This window comes from Artemia sp. Qi Xiang Cuo, chromosome 5 (genome assembly GCF_049724085.1).
Source record: "Artemia sp. Qi Xiang Cuo chromosome 5, ASM4972408v1, whole genome shotgun sequence".
NCBI classification, from domain to species: domain Eukaryota; kingdom Metazoa; phylum Arthropoda; class Branchiopoda; order Anostraca; family Artemiidae; genus Artemia; species Artemia sp. Qi Xiang Cuo.
The window spans coordinates 33,986,606-34,008,052 of NC_142798.1; the positions used below are offsets into that span (position 1 = coordinate 33,986,606).

Consider the following 21,447-nt stretch of genomic DNA (forward strand, 5'->3'; position numbering starts at 1 on the left):
TGACCAAACTCCCCAGTAGTGCGCGGGATAGGTGGGAAGAAGAATTTCTCAAAATAGAGTTTGTGCCTTTGCGCGTTTTGATATTTTTGCTGAAAAATGCCCCCTGGGTTACATGAGGGCTGAAACAAGGGGAGGTTATGCAAAAATTGGGGATTCTGTTGAACGTGGATTCAGTTAACCGGGTTCAGATGTACGGTTATAAAATTTGGTCCCGTTTATATATAAATCAGAATGTTGGGGTTAAACAGAGGTTTAGTTGAACGGGGGTTAAGTTAAATGGGTTATGTTGTACAAGGGCTGATACACTTGTGGGTATAAATGCAACATGCCTCCCCTTTGGATTTATTGAGAGTCCGAGCTAAAAGTTGTATGTTCTTAGAATTTCTGAAAATGTATAGGAATATTGAATCTCCTGTTTCAGAGGTGGGATGCCGTATGAGCCACATTTGTTTCTAAAAGGTACTGCAAATCCTATAAAATTTAAAATGATAACATAGAGATTTATTTTTGCCAAAAAAGACTGTGTCTCTTCAGTACAGGGGTTTTCAAGCGAATTGTGGTATAAAACTAGCATTCTAGTCAATGGAATGCCGAAAAGCTAAAAGTTATATGTTCTTAGAATTTCTGAAAATCTATAGGAATATTAAATCTCCTGTTTCAGAGACTGGAATGCCGTATGAGGCACGTTCGTATCTAAAAGATACAGATAATCCTACGAAATATAATGTAATTATAAACATTTATTTTAGCCAAAAAAAGACTGTGTCTGTTCAGTACAGGGGTTTTCAAGTGAATTGTGGTATAAAACTAGCATTCTAGCTAAAGGAATGCCAAAAAGCTAAAAGTTAAATGTCTTAGAACTACCATAAATCTATACAGGTATTGAATGCATTTCCCTTTATTAATATCTTAAGAGCAAATTTCTCCTGGAGCGTGTCAAATTTTGAGAGTAACGCGTCATTCTAGTGTATGCCAAAAATGGGGAATCTTAGGTATCTTATGTCAGGTTAATTTTAGAATATTAAGAGTAGGACACAATATTTGGAATAGTGGTTTAGTCCTCTCGGTTTGAGCGCGTTCCCCTTGGAAGAAAATTGACCTTTCGAGTCCTTGTGGGCTCAAGAACTAAGGAAAAAGAATGAAAGAAAGGAAAATGTCAAACAAGGTATTATCGGTCTGTGATGGTTGCACAATCATTAAGTGACCTTACATAAAGTGTGTGCCGCCATTAAGTTAACGAAAAAAGAAACACTTTGGGGGTTTCGGGCAAAAAAAAAGTATTACGTGACAGTGTTGCATAATCATTACGTAAGGTGTGAGCTGTCGTTACGTTCTAAGCGAGGGTTACCTCATGGGTACCTGTGGCAGGGTGAGATAAAATTGTGTCAAGCATAACACACCTGACTGTTTGAAACGGGGTAAGTCGTGTAACACCAATGGAGTCCAGAGGGGTGTGTCATGGAGTTTTGCCAAGTGTGTTCCCTTTAATAGAGCTGGTGACTGTATTTTGCATGTGCGAGGGGTGAAGAGCTCCCCTTGTTAACTGAACTTGTGTATTATCCTGACCACATTCCAGATAATTGAAACACCCAGGAATGTCACTATAAACAGGGCATGCGCTCGAAATCTAGCCAGCTAGAAACAGGGATGCCGTGACGTCAGAGGGCTCAGGTAGAAACAGCTGACCGCATTGTACAGGTGCGAGGGGCTAGGAACTTCACTTATCTGACTTCCAGTAATCCCCTATTAATCTCCCTGTTATTACTGAGTGTGTATTATACCGACCACATTCCAAGTAATTGAAAGACCCAGGACTCTTGCCTGGGCATGCCAAATCTTGCATGGACATGCCAAATCTTGCCTGGGCGGGAATCGTGCCTAGAAACACGAGTGAGGGATTGAGAGCTTCCCTTGTTATTACTACTTTTCTATTATTCCGACCACATTCCAAGTAATTGAAACACCCCGGACTCTTGTCAGGGGCGGGAATCTTGCCAGGGCTGGGAATTTGCATAGAAGCAGAATTGCGGCACCTGGTCTCCAAAAGAGGGATGCGCTGCTAAACCTTGTTCTTGCGCCATCGAACCAATGGAAGAAAGGTGTAGTCCGTATGGGCGTCACAGAAGTAATTGAAGGGTTACAACTAAGGAGGGAATCTTTGAATTGATTGGGATGGAGGAGGATCGTGCACATCTGTATTGGCATCAGGTCGCTTGGTGCTGCAGTGAGGTTTGTTTAGTAGTATTGGCAGCAGGGTTGCCATCTCTTGTGATTTTTCCCCATTTCTAGTGATTTTGTATATTGCCTTCAAAGGAAAATCACAAAATCAGCACATAAATCACTAGATTATTGAAGAAAATCACTAAGTCAACGAGATTATCACCAAAATCTAGTGAATTTTTGGTACATATGGATTATATCTTACACACCGCTATATACTGTATCGGAAAACACTAAAGGAAACCAGTCAAACGGGTATTTGCAATAGAGAAATGGATCGCAAAGTGTGGTTTCACATTGTGTTTACGATATTTAAACTGTCGTTTTTTGGGATTTTGGGGGGGGATACCTAGGTTAGGTTACGTATTTTATATATGCTATGCTCTACCCCCCACTCTCACCCCCCTAATGTGCAAATATGTAGCCCAAATTTGATTCCAAACTATTATATTTTCATCCTATTTTATTTTATTTCATTAGCATTAACCAAAGTTGACTTCTTTCGTGTGTAAGATATGATGCATAAGTACTGAATTTTTTTCACCGAGTGGCAACCCTGATTAGCAGTAGTCGTGGTTTCAAATATCTACCCTACAATACACACAGCGGATGTAAATAAATTCCTTAACAGATGAAAGATTTTTCAGACGACGTTAGATCTTGTATTCATTTTTTGAAACTCCGTTTTGTTTACCATTAGTTGATTTGGTTTTGACTGTTGCTATGAGCATCTTTAATGAGCCTGACTTGTAACTTGCCCGAAAGGCTCACCTGTCCACAAACAGGTCTTCCTAATTAGCAAATTCGTGTCGTTTGTTTATAACCAAAAATATTCAAGGGCAAGCAGCTTAATGTTATAATTTTTTTCAGAGTAATTATTACCCTTGGCTCTATTTAACCATGTTGAGGTGTGTGAAGGATATTTTTTTTATATATTCTATGATTTATAGCCTATAGTTTTCGACTCGACACTGAAGTGCGTCACACATCCACTTGACACTGAACTGAGCCAAAATTTAAACAGAAAAATCACCTCTGAATTCTGATAGAAACAGGTTTCCTAACTTTATTTACAAAACTCAAGACAGAGCTCCCTGAGATGTAAAATTTAGCAGCCATTTCTGACCTTCTGCGATCATTTCAACCGGCTGCTATTTTTGAGTTTTTTGTTTGTCTTGGTTATTAAGCTGCTCCACGTACCAGATTTGCCTATTACCGGCTTTCTATGCGGGCGAATTAAGTCGTTTTTAAAAAGTCATCACTTTAGAAGAAAAGACAAAAAACGCTCAATTTCACCTTGTCTGATTTTTGGCCGATTTTTCATATGTTGTAGAGAATTTTTTTTCCGGTTCTTATGGTACCAATCAAAACTTTTGCAAAGAGGTTAAACCTTATATCGACTGTACTATAAGCCAATAAGTAATTTATGGTCAGGAGCCGCCGTCATTATGTTGATCAATTACTGCGACAAAATGAAATTAAGTTGAAACTACTTCTTTTTTCATAAAGTTAAAGTCTAAAAACCATTTTAAATTTTACTTAATTAAAAAAACAAGGATATATCGGCGTTAGTTATTTAAAAATTCGTCATAGCCATTATAAGTATTAAATTTTGTCCTCTGTTTCCAAAAAAAGTTTTTGAAAGAATAATAAGAGGCCCATTTATCCAAAAATAGCCAGATATAAAATCAGATCATAATTTAAGCTTGTTAGTGATAGAAATCACTATCAGTGAATAAATGAAGCTCAAAACGAACAGATATTACCAGAAACAGGAGTAGGGTTAACTCCTCTTTTACCCTATTTAAGATTAAACCTGTTTAAATAAGATCACTGAAAAGAACTAATACGGATTGTTCAATATATACTAGCATTAATTCCTGGGAGTCTGAGCAATTTTGGATTCATTAAAATTATAAAAGAAAATATTTTAAAAATTTATTATGGTTCAGTAAGTCTTCTAAAAGCCAGAGTGTCATTTGCGCTTTACAGAGATTAAATAAATAAAACAAAACAAGTTTTTTTTTTACTGAAAGTAAGGATATTAAAAAGGATATGAAAGTAAGGGATATTAAAACTTAAAATGAACAGAAATTATTCCGTATATGAAAGGGGCTGTCTCCTCCTCCACGCCTCGCTCTTTACGCTAAACTTTTTTATTGTTTTAAAAAATAAAGTTGTGAGACAGAGTCAAACTTTAGTGTAAAGAGCGAGGCGATGAGGAGGGGACAGCCCCTTCCATATACGGTTTTAAGTTTTAATGTTGCTCCTTACTTTCAGTTAAGAAAAAAACTTTTTTTATTTAATTTCTGAAGGTTTTTGAATTAATACAAGTTTTAATTTTGGCTCACCGTACATGAATAATTAAAACGAAATTTCCATATTAATTATACTTTTTTTGGTTAAATGGCTTTCTCGAAACTTGTTTAATTTTATCTACGAGCGTTTTTATTAGTAATAAATATATGTAACTTACGAATTAACTTACTTAACTAACTTCTATATTCGTATATTTTTATTATGTATATTTGGGGGTTCGCCCCCTAGTCAATACCTCGCCCTTTACGCCAAAGTTCAAATTTTGTTCCAATTCTTTAAGAATGACCTCTTAATCACAAAGGCCGTTAATTAGAATAAATAGGTCTTATGAAAGTACTAAAAAAAACTCGAGCGTAAAGAGCGAGGTATTGAATATGTGGCAAACCCAATCATATACATAATAATTTCTGTTCATTTTAAGTTTTGAAGAGCTCCTTACTTTCAGTTGAAAAACTTGTTTTTTGTTTATTTAATTTCTGATCGTTTTCTTTTTAATAATGCTGGGAAATCCGGTGCCTCCTTCATAGCAATGTCCCTCCCCCTATGAAAACTTCCTCCATTGAAAGATCCTCCCACTTAACCCCCGAGCCACCCCCCCCCCCCTACCAGGAAAAATCCCCCCTGAAAATTGCTGTATACTTTGCAATAACCAATACTATGTGTAAACATTGGGCAAAGTTCATAACTTGCAGCCCTTCCCCCGGGGACTGTGGGGGATTAATCATCCTCAAAGACATAGTTATTGTATTTTTCGACCATTCTGAACAAAATGGCTATCTCACAATTTTGGATGGGGTGACTTTGGGGAAAAAATGAGCGTGGGAGGGGGCCTAATTGCCCTCCTTTTTTTGGTTGCTTAAAAAGGGCACTAGAGCTTTTAATTTCCGTTCGAATGAGCCCTCTCGCGATATTTTAGGACCACTGGGTCGATACGATCACCCCTGGGAAAAAGACAAAAAAAAAAAGAAACACGCATCCGTGATCTTTCTTCTAGCAAAAAATATAAAATTCCACATTTTTGCAGATAGGAGCTTGAAACCTCTACTGTAGGGTTCTCTGATACGCTGAATCTGATGGTGTGATTTTCATTAAGGTTATATGACTTTTAGGGGGTGTTTCTCCTTTTTTCGAAAATAAGGCAAATTTTCTTCATTTACAAAATTAGTGTGTGAAATTTGGGTGACCTCTAAAACTATATTTTTTTTATCCTTTTTCAAGAAGTGTTTGTCTTATGACGTTCATGTGGGTCACATTTGATATTCGTGTGATAAATAACGCACAAGGAGAAAGCTAAATCTCGTTAAAAATCTTGATTGAAGGGCCAATTAACTCTTGACCATCTGTTTTTATTTCTATTACGATAAAGAAGATATTGAAGTATTGCCTGAAGCCTATTTGTTTTCCAATAAATTTTTTTTTCCGTTTGTCATGCCAAACCCAAATTATACTGACGATAATGTATGCAGAAAGGTTAAATCTTCAGAAAGGCCGAAAAATGTGTTCTCTACGAAGGCTGGACATCTAAATTATGTTTTTAGGTTGTTTTGGGAAGTGACTATCAGTGTTTTGCGAAGTGACCGAACCGTTGGCAACGCTGGGGACCATATTTCAAATGCTAAGGTCTGGTCATTGTGTCTAAGTCTCAACATGAAAAATTAATTGAGCACGAAAGTTACATGATCACGTCGACGCATAGGAGTACAGATTAAGATCCCCTCTAAATATTGGCCTTCAGCACATGATTTGGGCTATTTTGCTAAAAACGCACTAAATACGGAAATCCTTCATATTGGGGTGTAAAAAATCACTTTTGTCTTATTAAACCTTCCTCCCCCTGTCTCTAATATTTGGCTTTTTGGACATTTGCTCATAGTATACGTAATGTCAATTGTAAAAGATAATAGGCAAAAAGTCTTACAGTTTTCGAGGGGGAACCTCAAACGTTGTAATAGATTATTGTCTACTTTCCTACAATTTCCCGCTTTTTCAATTTTTTCGGGTTTTTTTTTCAATTTTTACTAAATGACTCACGGATGCTTTTACAACTGTCTCTCGGTTTTTAGAATGTGTTCACATTTTATTCTCTTAGAAAAAAAACTAAATGACTGTTTTCCTAAATTCTACAGCTCAGCACTTTTTTTTCTTTTTTGTGTGTCTTCCATTTTGTCGCATTTCTTCTGCCCATAGTAAAAGTATTTGAAATTGTGGCAAATTTATTTTGTCGATTGATTTAATGTTTATGCATAAATTTCGAGACATATCTTTGCAGGATTAATAAAAAAAAAATACCAAGAACCAAACAGTAATAATGGTAATTATTATATTATTATGATATTAATATTATAAATATTATATTGTCATAATGCATTACTACTTTAATAATATTAGTGATTAATACTAATTATTTTTGTCCTTCTTTTACAGAGAGTCTGAAGTACAGAAGCCAAATGTCCCTAAAGGCTTTCCGCTAAAGAAGACAGCTGATAGTGACGTGAAACAAAAAGGTTTTTTATTTCTTTTTCTTCTTTGCTAAGAAAAGTAGAATTGGAATTTTGTTTTGTTTTTTTAACTCCCTCTTGCCCTATCGACCATGCATACCTACCAATAGGTATGCCTCACATATATCTATATGTCTTTTTAAATGAACACTAATTGTATGTATGCGCATAAATATGGGTTTTTCGAAAACGGCACATAATTATTCCTGAAAAGTTTTTGCTTTCAGGTGTGAAACATTTCGAGTGTGAAAAAATTTATCAAGATAGGTCCCAACTTTTGGAAAATTCATTTCTTCCTCCCAAATGTCCTTAATATATTTTTCAGAAATCGTCTGCTGACTGAAATTAGAGACCTAACCACCGAAAACAATCGTCAACCTCAAATTTGACAGTTGATTACCATGGTGAGTGAAGGTTGAACCCTTGCACTATTGTTATTATTAACCTTCTTTAAGAAAAAAAAATCCTGCCTATATACGGCTCTTGACAGGTAAATAGATACTGCAAAAGTGTTTAGAATTCAGTAGTAGAAGCTACTAGTACTTCTACTACTAAAAACTCAGTGCAGCACCAAGACATGTGAGACCAATACATCTGCGTATGCTTCTCCTCCATCCCAATCAATTCATAGCTTCTCTCTTTACACACTCCCAAGAAGTTCCAGTTCACTTTAAATCCCTTCTTATGACCTTTTCCGTCAAATTCGGGGACAACGTGCATTTGTTTGACCCTAGATGGAGGGCCCAAAAGGAAGATCCTCGACAATCTGTCATCCTTCATCTGTAAGACATGTCCTATCCATTTCAACCTTTCTCTCTTCATAGCCCCTAGAAAGCGGTATAAAACCACATTTTTCGTACAGCTACTGTTTGAAATATGTTCAGTCAATTAGGTAACCAAAACTACCAGTAGACAATGGTTTACTTTCTACATCTAATAAAATGAAATAAAAGTTAAAATACTAAAATGAAAGAGATTAAAAAATCTTTTTCATAAGTTCGGTCCCCTCGTACTTTCCTTTAAATCTGATGAAGTCATGTTTATATTTGGGAACGGTCGTTTTTTAATGTTTTTTTTCTTTAATTTATCCTTTTTAGCTGTGTATCTATTTGTGAAATTTCTGTTTTATACATTCCTGAAATTTCTGGGTTTTTTTTCATATTCCTGAAAAGTTTGAATTCTTCTTTATGGAAAATTGACTTTTGCAATATATCTCTGTATTATGGCAGTTAACACACTATTTGATGTATTGTTTATGATCAGTAGTAAGATATTTAGTTATTATCACAATATTTGGTTACTATTGGTCGTCTTCATAAAGTGTCTCCATCTATGCTTTGCTGCCTTTCTTTCATTACTAAGTCTACACTCCTTCCATTGAGTCTTTAACTGCTTTTTACTATTGTTCTAGATCCATTAAAGAAAATCTTCAATTTTTGATAAGCAATCAATTTATTAAAAATAATGTTGGGTTATATTGTGTATGTTGTAATAATATTGTGTATAAATCCTTTCTGGGTCCAAAAAGAGGGGTTTGTTTGTCTTTGAGCTAGATTGTGAAGCGTAGGACTTGAAGCGATGTTCTATAATCTGTGTCGAAGAGGATTATCTGAAATTTGTTCCCCAAACTTTTGTTTCTTCGAGTACTGGTTCTGCTTTCGAGTTGAAGGCTCTGCTCAACCGAGGAAACAAGCAGGCTCCTTTTTCAAATTCTAATGAGACTGATATATAGAAGTGCTTTAGATGTGCCATAGTTCCTTGGCTCCATCGCTAAAATATTATCTTAGAACAATAAATAAAAAGTTTAGAATTCCAAAAAGTAGCCTCTTCACACAGGTATAAAAGGGCTGCCACCTACTTTTACGTGTCATTTGTTGTGTTTTTTTTTTATCTGTGTTTGATACTGAGACAGAGGGATGGAATCGCATATGCCTCCTAAATTTAATAATTTCCCCATTGATTAGGAAATTGGAGCTTACTCTTTGCTCCTTTCTTAGTAGTGACGTTAAAATTCGGCCCATGGCAAGGAAATCAACTTTGGAACTAAGAGTAATTCAATGTTGTTTTAACGCTGATAAATAATTCTTGAAGAGCTGATAACCAATTTTCTTCGAACAGAAATTTGTTCACAATACACAATACATTCGTTCACACATACACATATCTTACTATCAGTTATGCATCAAATGATTATTGACAAAAAAGCGCAAAATCTTAGAAAAGAAAAAGAAAGTTCGGACGAGGAAAAATTTTTAACTAGTGAAATGGCTGAAAAAATTTTACTCGTTGAAATTTTCTTTTTCTTTTCTATGATTGTTTCTTTTTCGTCTATCTTCTCTAGTTAGTGTGTTATTAGAACTTATATACGTCAGATGGTTATTTGTCGTCAAGTTTCAAGTCAAGTGAGTTAGTCTACACATCAGACATCCATCAAGATGAAATTTAGTTTGTTAATGAAAAACATTACAAATTTAATGGGAGAATTATCTTATGTACAGAATCCAAAATGAAAATTGGCTATTGCAGTAGAAAGACAACAATTTAGCTAATCATTATTTTGTCCCTACTTTAAAATTTACATTGATGGAAATACGATCTTTTGGTACCCGTCGCACCAAAAACATGTGGTTAGGCCATCTTATTGGTTTGTTATTAAATTCTACAAATCATGCTGACTTGCATCAACTGACTGAAGCTGAAGACTGATCTTCTACAAAGTAAAAAATTGTTACAAATATCACAAAATTTAGATTAGATTACATCTTAGCTTTCAGGGCATTCAGGCATGTCATGTATGAAGGAAATCCCATCTACTCTATGAATCAAACAGTTTGTATGAAGGAAATCGTACCTATTATACAATCTAAGCCTCTTCAGATGTTTTTGTGACGTGATGCGATACCTAAAAATCATTTTTCAAGCTTTAGCGTCGGCTGATCGTCTTAACGACACAAGGTCCATGAACGAATGCTATCATCAAAAGCTTGTCAAGAGCTCAGGGTTCGGCTATGAAGTTTGACTGCAAAGACACTGAAATTTATTTTCTTTTTGTTGGCGAGTTTGTCAATCAAAACAACACAAAAGGGAACTCCCAAAGTGACAAAATCACTCAAATGATAAGTCCTTTGAGTTGACTTTTAGCGGTTTTCGAACATCTATGCTAGAACGTTTTTTGGGACTGCCCTTTCCTGAACTTTAAAAAGACAACTCTGCTCTACGTATTTAATCAAAAAGGGAAACTCATACTTTCTACCGATGTAAGTTTCATTCAGACTGAATATCTCTATCTCTGGTATTAAATTGGGGGAATTTGAATGGTTTTCTGAGATTTACGGGAAAGTGGGTTTCGGCTTTCAGTTTTGTGTTGTTTATTCGCATCTCTTGTCCAAGCTCTACAGGGAATGCCAAGACAGCATAATCAACTCTAAATAGATTGTCCACACTCTCTCTCGTCTATAATTGACGACAGAGGATAATTCTTTGAGATATCGCGTGGGCTTTAGACGTCAGACGATAAGGAATGCCATTTGCTTATATTACTCCTACTTGTTTCGTTTTTACGTTGAAATAGTATTTCTGTTTCCTCGTTTCTTCATATATTGCGCTTGAGGAAGCTTTTTTACATTTACTACGACCGAATTTATTGTTTTCGTTATACTTGGAGTAAGGTATACTACTTCCAAGCAAAATCCTTTGATGACAGCTTCATAGTGCTTCCCTGAAAGTATTTGTGAGGGCAGCAAGTAATGTTAATGTGTAATTGCGAGTTTTTATTTACCGATCGCCTCCCGAAACACTTGATATATGAAATATTGTTGTTTAAAGGAAATGCGCATCAACAAGCTCTTCCATTCCTAAGCCATTATGAAAAATACTTTTTATCATTTTCCAATTATCCTCTTTTAAACAGGCATTCCGTTTTTTAATGCATTCGGAGCAAAAAGCTCAATTTTAGTGTAAATTGAGGAGATTAAGTGGGAAGTGGGCACCCCCCCCCCCCCTCATATATGGAATAATTTATATTCATTTAAGTGCTATTCAAGTTTTACTGTGAAGAGGATGAGGTGGTGGCATCCCACTTACACACGAAATAATCTCTGTTCGCTTTAATTCTCAATGTGACACATGAAGCTCACACGGAGAAATCTTGTTTGTCATTATTTAATCAGTATTAAAGGCTGAACTTTTTTCCTACCACTAATAATGTCTTCCCACGTTTTTTAAAGCAAGTTTTTGGAATAAGGGAGCCAGAAATGACGAGATATAGTGAAAAACATCCTTTTGAATTTTCGGTTTAAAATTTGAAATTTAGCTAGTTCTGTTACAATTAAGTTTGAGATTTACTATGTTTTTTCGTTTTATTTCTTTCTCTTTGATACAGTTATAGGTTTTTTCTTGGTTATCTCCCTTTTTTGGTGCAAATTTGCTTTTTGCTCTCTCTTTTACTCCTTAAAAGTTTTTTTTTCGGTTCCATTGAGTCCGAATCAAATTAACAAAAGAAAAGATCAGCCTGTGTGTTTCCTAAATTGGTTTTCTTTATATTCTTTTTTTTTTTTAATTTTCTAATCTCTTCTAGCCAAAGAAGTTGTAGCCGGTGAAGATTTGAATGATGATTTTGATTTGCCATATAGGCCGGAAAAAAGCAAATACAATTGGTCGTCGAGTAGAAAAGCTTCAAAGAAAATCCCTTTTACTAATGTGGTGGTTGTTTCTGACTTGAAAAATCCAGAGCCAAGTTCATCTAAGGACTGTATTAGAATTAGTGCCGGAGCTACCAGGGGTCGACCTTCCCAAGATTTTAGACCATCAAACCATTCCCTGCGAATCAAACCATTCCCGACGTTAGGCAAATCAACAGTAAGTATGAAACTGATATCAGTAGGAATCTCCTGATCGCTTTTTGCTTCTTCTATCCAGCCCCTTTCTGTCAGGTAGAACTAAAGGGGTTTGTTATTCGGTTCACTAATATTAAGAAGGGTGATCATTTTTTATATAACCTGCTAGTGCTACAAACGTATCTCAGTAATAGGCCGACATAATGACGACAACTCCTCGATTCCACCGATGTTAAGGTCTTTACATTAACCTCCTCCCAAAGAACTCCGGTTAATTTTTAGGAGAGTTGAAAAATTCAGTAGCTGAAAGATAGATAAACCATTTGATTTGCCCCATCAGTAACGAGATGCTACTTGCCTATCCTTCTGCTAAAAATTAGGTAGTGGAGACCGACCACTGGCGGATCCTGGGGGGCGAGGGAGCTTGGGCCCCCAAGATTTTTTTTGGTGCCCTTATTCCTTGTTTTTCCTTCTGTTTTTCACCTTTTTTTTAATAAATCTCTCAATTTGGTCGAGAGTAACGAGTAAGTCCTTATGCTAAAAAATAAATAATGGAGACCACTGGCGGATCCGGGGGGGGGGGGGCGGGGGAGCCCCGACCCCTCAAGATTTTTTCTGGCGCCCTTATTCTTTGTATTTTTTCCGTTTTTCACTCTTTTCAAAATAAATCTGTCAATTTGGTCAAATTTTAGTGCCCTTGTCGATTTCCCCCCCCCCAATATTTCGCTTATTGATACCCATTTCACATTGAGCCCCCCCCCCCCTCAAGATTTCCTCTAACATTTGTCCTTGGCGGAGACGACTAAGTGCAGATTGGGCATGGCTCATTTTTTCACTTATCCTTTTATCACTTTTGCTCATTTTGCACTTATTCCTGGTTTATCTCGTGTTTGCAACGAGTCAGGACTTCTTTGCTCAGGAGTTTTCATTGATTCAGTCCGCAACATTGACTTGTTTTTTACACCCAGTCAAGACTATTTCGTGTTTGCACCAAGATTCTATGGGCTATCTGTTTGCCCTTCTGTGACACATATTGAAAAACCTTGTTGATGCCTATTTGAAGGAGACTCATGATGCCAATTTTTATTTGATCTAATGCCTTTGGATTCGCAGGGACACAAAAAGGTAGAGTATAGGGTGCTGATTGCCCTCAGATCAAATGAGCCCTCCCCAAGGTTTCCGGGGCCGTAACTGCTATATGAGGAGGCCCTGAAAAAAAAATACATTCAAGACATATCGTTCATTACTACTACGCTATTTTAGCGCGTAGTCCATGTGGAAGTTTGAATTCAAAGCTAATTTAAAATAGTGCTTTTAAGCGTCCGTAAATCAACTATGCAAATAAACTGAAATTGCTTTCACTTTCTGTGTTAAAAACAACAACAACAAAAAACAAACAAATAATTGAAACTTAACAGGCTATTATATTTACTCAGAAACTCATTTTCATTTTTTTCTTCGATATCCCACAATTGAGATTTAATGTCAGTTCCTTAATTTGATGGTGACTTTTTGTATACTTGTCATGTTTTAACTATCTGACGGTCAAGGTAAGATCAATCGTTTGTATCGAGAGAAAGCATGTAAATGAACGACTGAAAATTATTCTTTTGAAAAATCGTAAATGCCTTTCATCCAGCTGCGTGATCTGCCTTATCTGATCATTTCCGCTTGGATATGTCAACATCAAACTGATGAATTATATGCAAAGGTATAAGCTGAAGCTGCTTTGACAAACTTCCGCGTCTAATTTGGTTTGATTAACAGCTAGTGAAATTTATAATACCATTCTATTATTAAAAGCTAGTTCTCCGTCTTTTTTAAGTAACCGGTTCTTTCTCTTTTCGGGTAATCCCTCCAACATCTAACTAGTTTATAATGCCCCAATTATTCACAGATAAAATCTGTTAACGTTCTTCCTTCTAAAACCATTTTTAATCTATTTTTGTTTTCATTAAATCATCATAAATTGTTTTTCCTTTTGTAACTGTTAACACATGAATTTCAGTTTATCAGAAACGCTTATTCCTAGTTCTCGTTACGGCCCAAGGCAGGTCAAGATAGACCTTTGAGGAAGATCTTGGCAGGAAAGAGAGGAGAACTTTGAGCCCGGAAAAATTTGAGTTTTTTAGAACTAAAAATGGAAGTGTTGGGAAGCTAATAAATATATCCAGTGCGACTTTCTATGTCGTGTTAGAAAATTTTTACCTCCGGGTAGGAGGCAAAAAATGTTGTTTACCTTTTAGTTAAAATATATTCAAAGAAACTAAATTTCATCTTGGGGGGGGGGACTTGGGTCGGGGAGGGGGCAAACCAAGGTCTGGGAGGGGCACTTGCCCCCTTGTCCCATAGCAAATTACGCCCCTGGTTTGCATGTTTTGAAGATGAACAATAAATGGTTTCTTTCTTAGGTTTATTGGCTCTTTATCAATGAAAGAACATTTACAGCTCGATTATATTTAATTTGTTTCTCAGGTTCTGCAAGGTCAGACTTGGGCTGTAGAGTAAAAAAAACTAGTTTATGTCGAAATGTCATTAAGGTCGTTCGATACATTAAATAATCACCATATCTCGTCCATTACAAGCTGTTTTAGTTTGTGTGGTCAAGCTACCCAAACTGATGGGGGGGGGGCCTTGCCATAACTTGTATAGCTTTAATAAGGGATCCGAATAAACGGCATAAAACTAAAAGCAGACACCTACTTTCCCAAAAATCTTGGAAAAACTGTTAAACTTCTCCAGTTTTGTGCTAGAGATATAGATATTCAGATTTAATGAAATTTACATCATTAGGAAGTTTTTTTTTTGTTGTTGTTGAAAGGAGCAGAATTTTTCAAAGTTCAAGAAAGGGCAGTCCCTAAAAATATTCTAGTATACCTCCATATAAAATGTCAAAAATCAGTTCAAAAGAAGTCTCATTGAATAATTTTGACAGCTTTTAAAGTTTCCTGTTGTGGTCAACAGCCTTGATTGAAATCTTTGCGGACACAAGATGCACATTATCTATGCTGTACGTACATTGATTTGACAGCGTTTTGCTATACAATTAGTAAGAGAGTATAGGTCTCCTTTGCCTTTAACTAGCCTTTCATTAGCTTTTCAAATTGTGGAAACATCTAAAATCCCCTATCAATTTATACCAAAATTCCTTCAGAAGCTCGCTGTGGTGCTGAGAAAATTTGCTAATGGGTCCTTTGTCTTTGAGACTGTCAGCCAAGGCCGTATCCTGGGGGCGGGGTGGTTATCCGTTTTGACCCCCCCCCCCCGAAATTTTTTACCGAGTCGAAAATAAATCGAAAATTAGTAAAACCTAGGTAAAAATCAGTAAAATTAGTCGAAAACTGAGTCAAAAATTAGTAACCCCCCCCCCCGAAAAAAAATCCTGTATCCGCCCTTGCTGTCAGCCGACGCTGAGACTCACAAAATAGCATTTTGGTATCGAACGCCCTTAAAAGGTAGTTTTTTTTTCTAAAATTAGATGGAAGATTCACTTCGTATCTTATACACCGTTCCTGACGAGTCATGTAACTGTAATATTAATAGCTGGGTCTATTTTGGTCCCGAAATATCACCACTGATGAAGAGTAATGGTAAAAAAATATATAATTTTGCAATCTACAGATGATAAATATATCAAATTTTGTCAAGGATCTCGTCTTAATGACTCCTCCCTGACTACCTCACTATTACTGATTAAACGATCATTTTAGGAGAAACGGGATCATTCAAAATCTAGTCAAGGTCAAGGCTTGAAAGCTGGTAGTCAGAAGAAGGGTTGGGCCAAAACAGACAAAGAGTGGAGAGGGACTGAGTCTGTGGAGGCTGAATGTATTATATGTTCAGAGATGTTGAATAATGATAGAAGAGAACTTCCATGCAAGCATATTTTCCACGATCAGGTTTGTCCAATAATTTATGAATCTTTTTTAAGTATTGCTTAGCTCAGATGATAATTATAAAGAGGCAGATTAACGTTGTTTTTTTAAATCTAAAAACGGCCGTGTTTTTGTGAATGTCGTATTTCGAGCTAGCACTTTTGGCTTGGTTATTACTCATGTTGCTCTTTTTTAAAGTGAAATTTTTATCTTCTTGAGTTAGCAAAAAGGGACAAATATAAATGCCCATATTACTTTGTAAGTACCCATAACAGCTATCCAATCCCTAATTAGAAAACAGTCACATGATGTTACATAGCGGGTATTGGTTTTTCCAGAGCACTTTTATAATTAGAGTTAGTAGGTTTTCAGATGCTCCTGAGAGAGTATATGTTGGTATATTTTAACGTCTTATGCCTGAATCCTAAAGGCAGGTGAGATATCTCATTACAGAGGTAGTATACAGTTACAACTCTTACACGTAGTTTGGTAGGTATAACCTGTCTTTCCTCACGGCTGGAAATCCAAAGGGAAATTTCAAGTTTTTTGTTGGATGGGGTGATAAGGAAACTCAGAATTTTCTGTTTCAGTGAAGGAAACAATCCATTTTTTTCTCCAGTCTTCCGCGATAAAGTATATGCTTCAGCTGCTTACTTTTTTGTGCCTGGTCTCTTACAAGTTCTTTGGCTTTAAAATAAATAACAGGTAAAACAATATGGAATATCTAAGACATTGAAACTTGCTCAAGCCTCAAAGGAATATTTCGGCCCTATATCCAAGGGCCGTCCTCAGAAAAACGCATATACACATTACAACAAAACTTACAGTAAACTATGACTTTTAAGAAATAATTAATAATAATTTTTAGTTTTAGTTGTAAAATTTGCATGTCACTATAAATTATATTTTATTTATCTGTGTTTATCTGAGGACGGCCCTTGGATATAAGGCCGAAATATTAATTTGAGGTCTGAGCACGTTTCACTGTCCTAGAAATTACCTATTGCTTAACCTGTTGTTCGTTTTTATGATGGACAGTCTGTGTGGTCTTCGTCGTCATTTGGCTCTCTGGCTAGTTTAAACAAACAAGGCAATTAAATATCATTTGCCATGCTTTACACTATGCTACACTACCAATTTATTTTAAGCGCCCAAGCCTTGCAAATTTGAAATGTTGTCCATGAAAACTTGTTTTTCTTTGAAAAAAGTGTGCTTATCGTTCCTATACCTATCATCTTCAAACGGTTTAGTAAAATATGAGAAAAAAATCTTAATTTGGTTGAAACAGAAATTGGGTAATAGAAAATTTTAAATAAAAATATAGCAGAGATTGGGCACATTTTTTATTTTAAATGAAGCTAGGATTTCAAAATCTATAACTCAATTGTTAAAATTTTAGTTTCAAAGGGCTGCATTGACATTGAACTTCAGGCCTCTTTTGTTTAACAACTTTTTTCTCATTTTCTACGTTTTATTAGGGAATGATGCTTCTTTTAGCTAACTACCGTATAGAGGAATAGGTAAACTTTTCTTGTTTTATTAAGGAATGATTCCTTCCCTATCTAACCAAGTTAAGGGCTGATAAGAACTTGCTACTGTAAGAAATTTTTTTTAACTCATTCCTTAACTTGGTTGGAGAGGGAGGGAATAATTTCTTAATAAAACTTAGAACGTGAGGATTGAATTGGAATGAGGCTTTTTTGATAAACAGGGCTTTATACTTATCGTAATCAGGGGCGGATCCAGGATTTTTTTAATCCAATATAATAGGTTAATCCAATAAACTTGCGTTAGGAGCAAGTTTAATTAACGCAAACGCGTTAATTAAGTAAATTACACTACTTTAGACTATGTTAGGGGGGCCCTCCTCCCCCCCTCTGGATCAGCCACTGGTCGTAATACTGTCTTTGCATGGACACTTCGTTTGCGACGATTTTGGGCAAAATTTCTCCGAGGCCCCACTGTCGTGCAGTTTTTCAAGTTGCGTTGAGTGGTCCAAGTTGAAAAAATTCTTGAAATTAGCTTTAAAAACAATGCAGTCAAAAAGGGAAAAAATCCTCAAAAACGTGCATTTATTTTCTTGTCGGCATTTAAATGTCAAACAAGTAACAAAACAAATATGAAAATTTATATTTTTTTTTCATTGAAACTTTATTTGAGGAAAATATTTTCATTTTTTCCCATACATTATTTATATTCCTGGCCAATAAACAAGTCAGTGAATATGGTTCCGTCTCCTGATAACCTGAGCTTTTTCGACATACGTCGTGTGCACGTGTGAACCGTGCGTTCACACGTGCAAGTAAGTTATCCTTAAAATATCCTTAGTAATGAAGACTGTTAAAAAAAAAACGCAAAACGAGTGATTTAAATGAAAAATATAAGACAAATTGTGAAAATACTCAGATGCTCTTCCAATGCTACCATCATGAACAAAACTTATTAATCTTCTCTTACACGGCCATCCTTTTGAAACTATAAACCCCAGCAGAGCCTCTGCAGTGCTTTTTGACGCTAAACATTAAAGATGTAAAAAAAAATCTTGAATTTAATTGGAATAGCATGTTTGATACTAATTCACCAATCCTCAGCGGGCTTAGCTAGATATCAATGTCTAGCCATAATCATTATCGAGATCAGCCAAAATTTGCTATCTCTTTTTTAGGCAGTTTTGATTGGTCCAAGATGCATGATGTATAGCTAAGTATATAGGAGAAGGGGGCTTAAGTGCAATCTAGATTTGAAACGTAGTCAAATCTGGTTCTAAAACGATGTAGGTTTCAAGACTAAAAAATAAAGAAATCTTTATTGTCAGTTTGGGCATTATTTCCCATTTTTAGGGAATATCTTTGTTGCAATTTAAAGTCGACCGAGTCTTTTGATGCCTAGGTCTTTGAACAAAACTGGGCTTAGATTGGATTCTGAAAAGCGTATATTAATCAATCAATCTACACCACCAATCAATAGACAACAACAAAAAATATAATTGAGAAGAAACCATTACTTTTTTGTTTTTTCAATCGATTGGAATTTTCTCCAAAATAGATCAGTTTTCAATAAAGCGAATTAAAAATCTAAATCTAAGGTATTTTGTATGCAGTTTGGTAAGTATATTTTTTTCGTCTTACCAGTAAAGGGATCGAGCTGTAACTTTCAGGAAAAGTTTTTTTTTGGGGAAGAGGTTAGGGCATTTGTAATTTTGTTTTTCAGTGAAGGTTGCAAACTATTTTTCTCCAATCCTCATTGAAGAGTATAACACTACAAGTTACTTTATTCCTTTTTTCATGCCCGCTTGATTTTTCCATCCGTAAAATGTTCATACAGTTTAATAAAAAATGGGAAAAAATTTTCTCAAAATGTTGAAACAAAGTTTCGTTGAAACAAAAATTAAACATTCTTTTGATTTATTTTTTAGCGACTGCAAACGGAATCTAAGATCTCAATCTTGATAGTTGGTTTATGATCGTAGAAAGTATACGAGTCACAGTCATAGTTGAAGAACAGAGCTTAAGGATACTACTGATAAACGGTTTTTTTGGATAACTTGCACTTGCTTGTGCTACTTGCCTGAGTGCGGTGTAGGGTATAATCGTTTGTCTGTTTATTAAAAGGGTGACGAGTTGAACAAGGAGGGTTTATTATTATAACTCGAACTAGACTGGTTCAGGCTGAACCAAAATATAATGGAACGTACACCTTTAGTATCTACGTGTCAAAATAAATCAGTTAAGCTGTTATGTGTGTTTTAAGTAGGATTCTAAACTTTATTTTAGAAGAATTTAAGGATTAAATCCATCTTATTTCCAAATAAAATGTTAAAGATTGAAAACTATCTTGTTAGACTTTTTGAAATTGAGACTTCAATCTTTAAGAATTGACTTTTCCTTGCCTGCTACCGACGATTCTTCTGCGTTTCCTTGCCTGTTCTGATCAAGTTAGCATAAAACCCAAAATCGTGTACGATTGACTTGTTACTATGCAGTTACCCTTACTATTCTCAGTCATTTGTATTTCGCGCGATATGGTAGAAGCTATGTACATGAATATAACTGACTCTCAACTGGAGCTCTAGTAAAAAATATACTGTATTAAATATGCGAGACAGGCTGGTTCAGAAAGATCAACGGTGATTTTATACATCAGTTTTTGCGTTAGAGGCCTCAACCCTTTCAAAAGCAGAATTCAGTATTTTGAATCCTTCAAAAAGTTTGAAGCCGAGACGAATCTCAAAGCAGCCTGCAAAACCATCAGAGTCACTTAGGACTCCCCACGAAATATACAACTTAGCAGATGAAGATGGCGAGGGATTCAATCCTGCAGTGTTCAAGATATTCTCTACACATGGGAGTAAGTCCCTCGGTGTAGCATTTGAGATTTGCAGAGCATTTCTAGTGACTCGTTTATACTGAAGTTACGCGTTCAGCAAGATGGGCTAGGTTCTCGCAACTCGAATATCTTCTGAGACTGACTGAAAGAAATCCTTTGAGGTCGTGAACTTTCGGAATGTTTGTGTCCCATGCAGTCAATGAAAGTCTTTTGCGGATAGAAATTTGGGTAAATTTGGAGATATTTCCATTACTAAGCTATGAATTCTGAGAACATACCACTCGATGCTTTTTATGTTCTTTCCAAATATAATAGTTATTTTACTCGGAAATTCAATTTTAACCCCTTTATGGACCCTTAAAGATGACACCCTTTTCTCTTATTTTTGGCTCTACAAAAGGTTTAAAAAGGGTTAAAATTGAAATTCCAAGTAAAATGATTATTCTATTCGAAAAGAGCATAAAAAATGGTATCAAATGGTGTGCTCATCTAACTTGCAGCTCAGTAATGAAGATATCTCCAAATTTACCGTCATTTTCAGCCCAAAAACGACTTAGAAATAAATGCAAATACTATTCTCATGTTATAACTCAGAGGCGAACACTTGTTGAGATAGTGTAGGTGCATAGATGCTTTTTGCTCTCCTTTGATCTTGGCCTCTAGCTACCTTCTTTGATGTGATTTCACCCTTAGCCCATTTTGAGGAGGGGTGGGGCAGATCTGCTCTGAAATCAATTTAATGCTTCATTAATTTTATAGTAATTGTTTGACATAAAGATTCGGGAAGTGATAGCCAATGCTATTGAGTAATCCAAATCTTCTTCACTGATAAAACAAACAGGGCAAAGTATGAAGCTTTCCACTACTAATTCCTAGGTTAAATAGTGAAAGCCATCAGGTAATACTTTCTTTGTGTTCTTCATTCTTCATATGAATTTGTTACGCAAAAAATTGGCTTTCGAAGGTAAAGTTACATATGTACAATTTTTTTCGCTTTAAAAATTATTGAGCAAAACAATATTGAAAGAATCGCCTGAATTTCATGGTTTAGGCAAGACGGTCCTAGCCCAACCATCAAAATGGTTAGAGCATGTATCTTATCAATTTTCATGGTTTTCCTTTAATTGCGAAAAAAATACGCATGGTGCAAGCTTTTGCGAAAGAACTTTCATTTTTCTAAAAGATCCATTTTCAGTATTTTACGGTTAAACATGCCCAGGTCCCAAACTTAACGTACCCATGTCGAACAAAAGTTTTTGATTAATTTGGGATCCAACTGAATCTGAAGTTTTTAGGTCAAACCAAACCAAACTGAAAAGGCTTTTGGGTCTAATGGAACTCGAATTTTTAGTCAAACATTTGTGGTAAAACTCG

The 21,447-nt window shown here is 35.7% G+C and overlaps 1 protein-coding gene across 1 annotated transcript in view; it reads left to right on the forward strand.

Annotated features, from left to right (window-relative positions):
* The window catches only part of LOC148952055 (uncharacterized), a 318,887-nt gene that overhangs the window by 295,312 nt on the left and 2,128 nt on the right, over nucleotides 1-21,447 (forward strand). Inside the window, exons 30-33 of the mRNA XM_089089125.1 lie at nucleotides 6,964-7,043; nucleotides 11,614-11,894; nucleotides 15,583-15,775; nucleotides 16,187-16,202. Coding sequence (XP_088945251.1) covers nucleotides 6,964-7,043; nucleotides 11,614-11,894; nucleotides 15,583-15,775; nucleotides 16,187-16,202 — 570 coding nt within the window. The remainder of the gene's footprint in view (nucleotides 1-6,963; nucleotides 7,044-11,613; nucleotides 11,895-15,582; nucleotides 15,776-16,186; nucleotides 16,203-21,447) is intronic.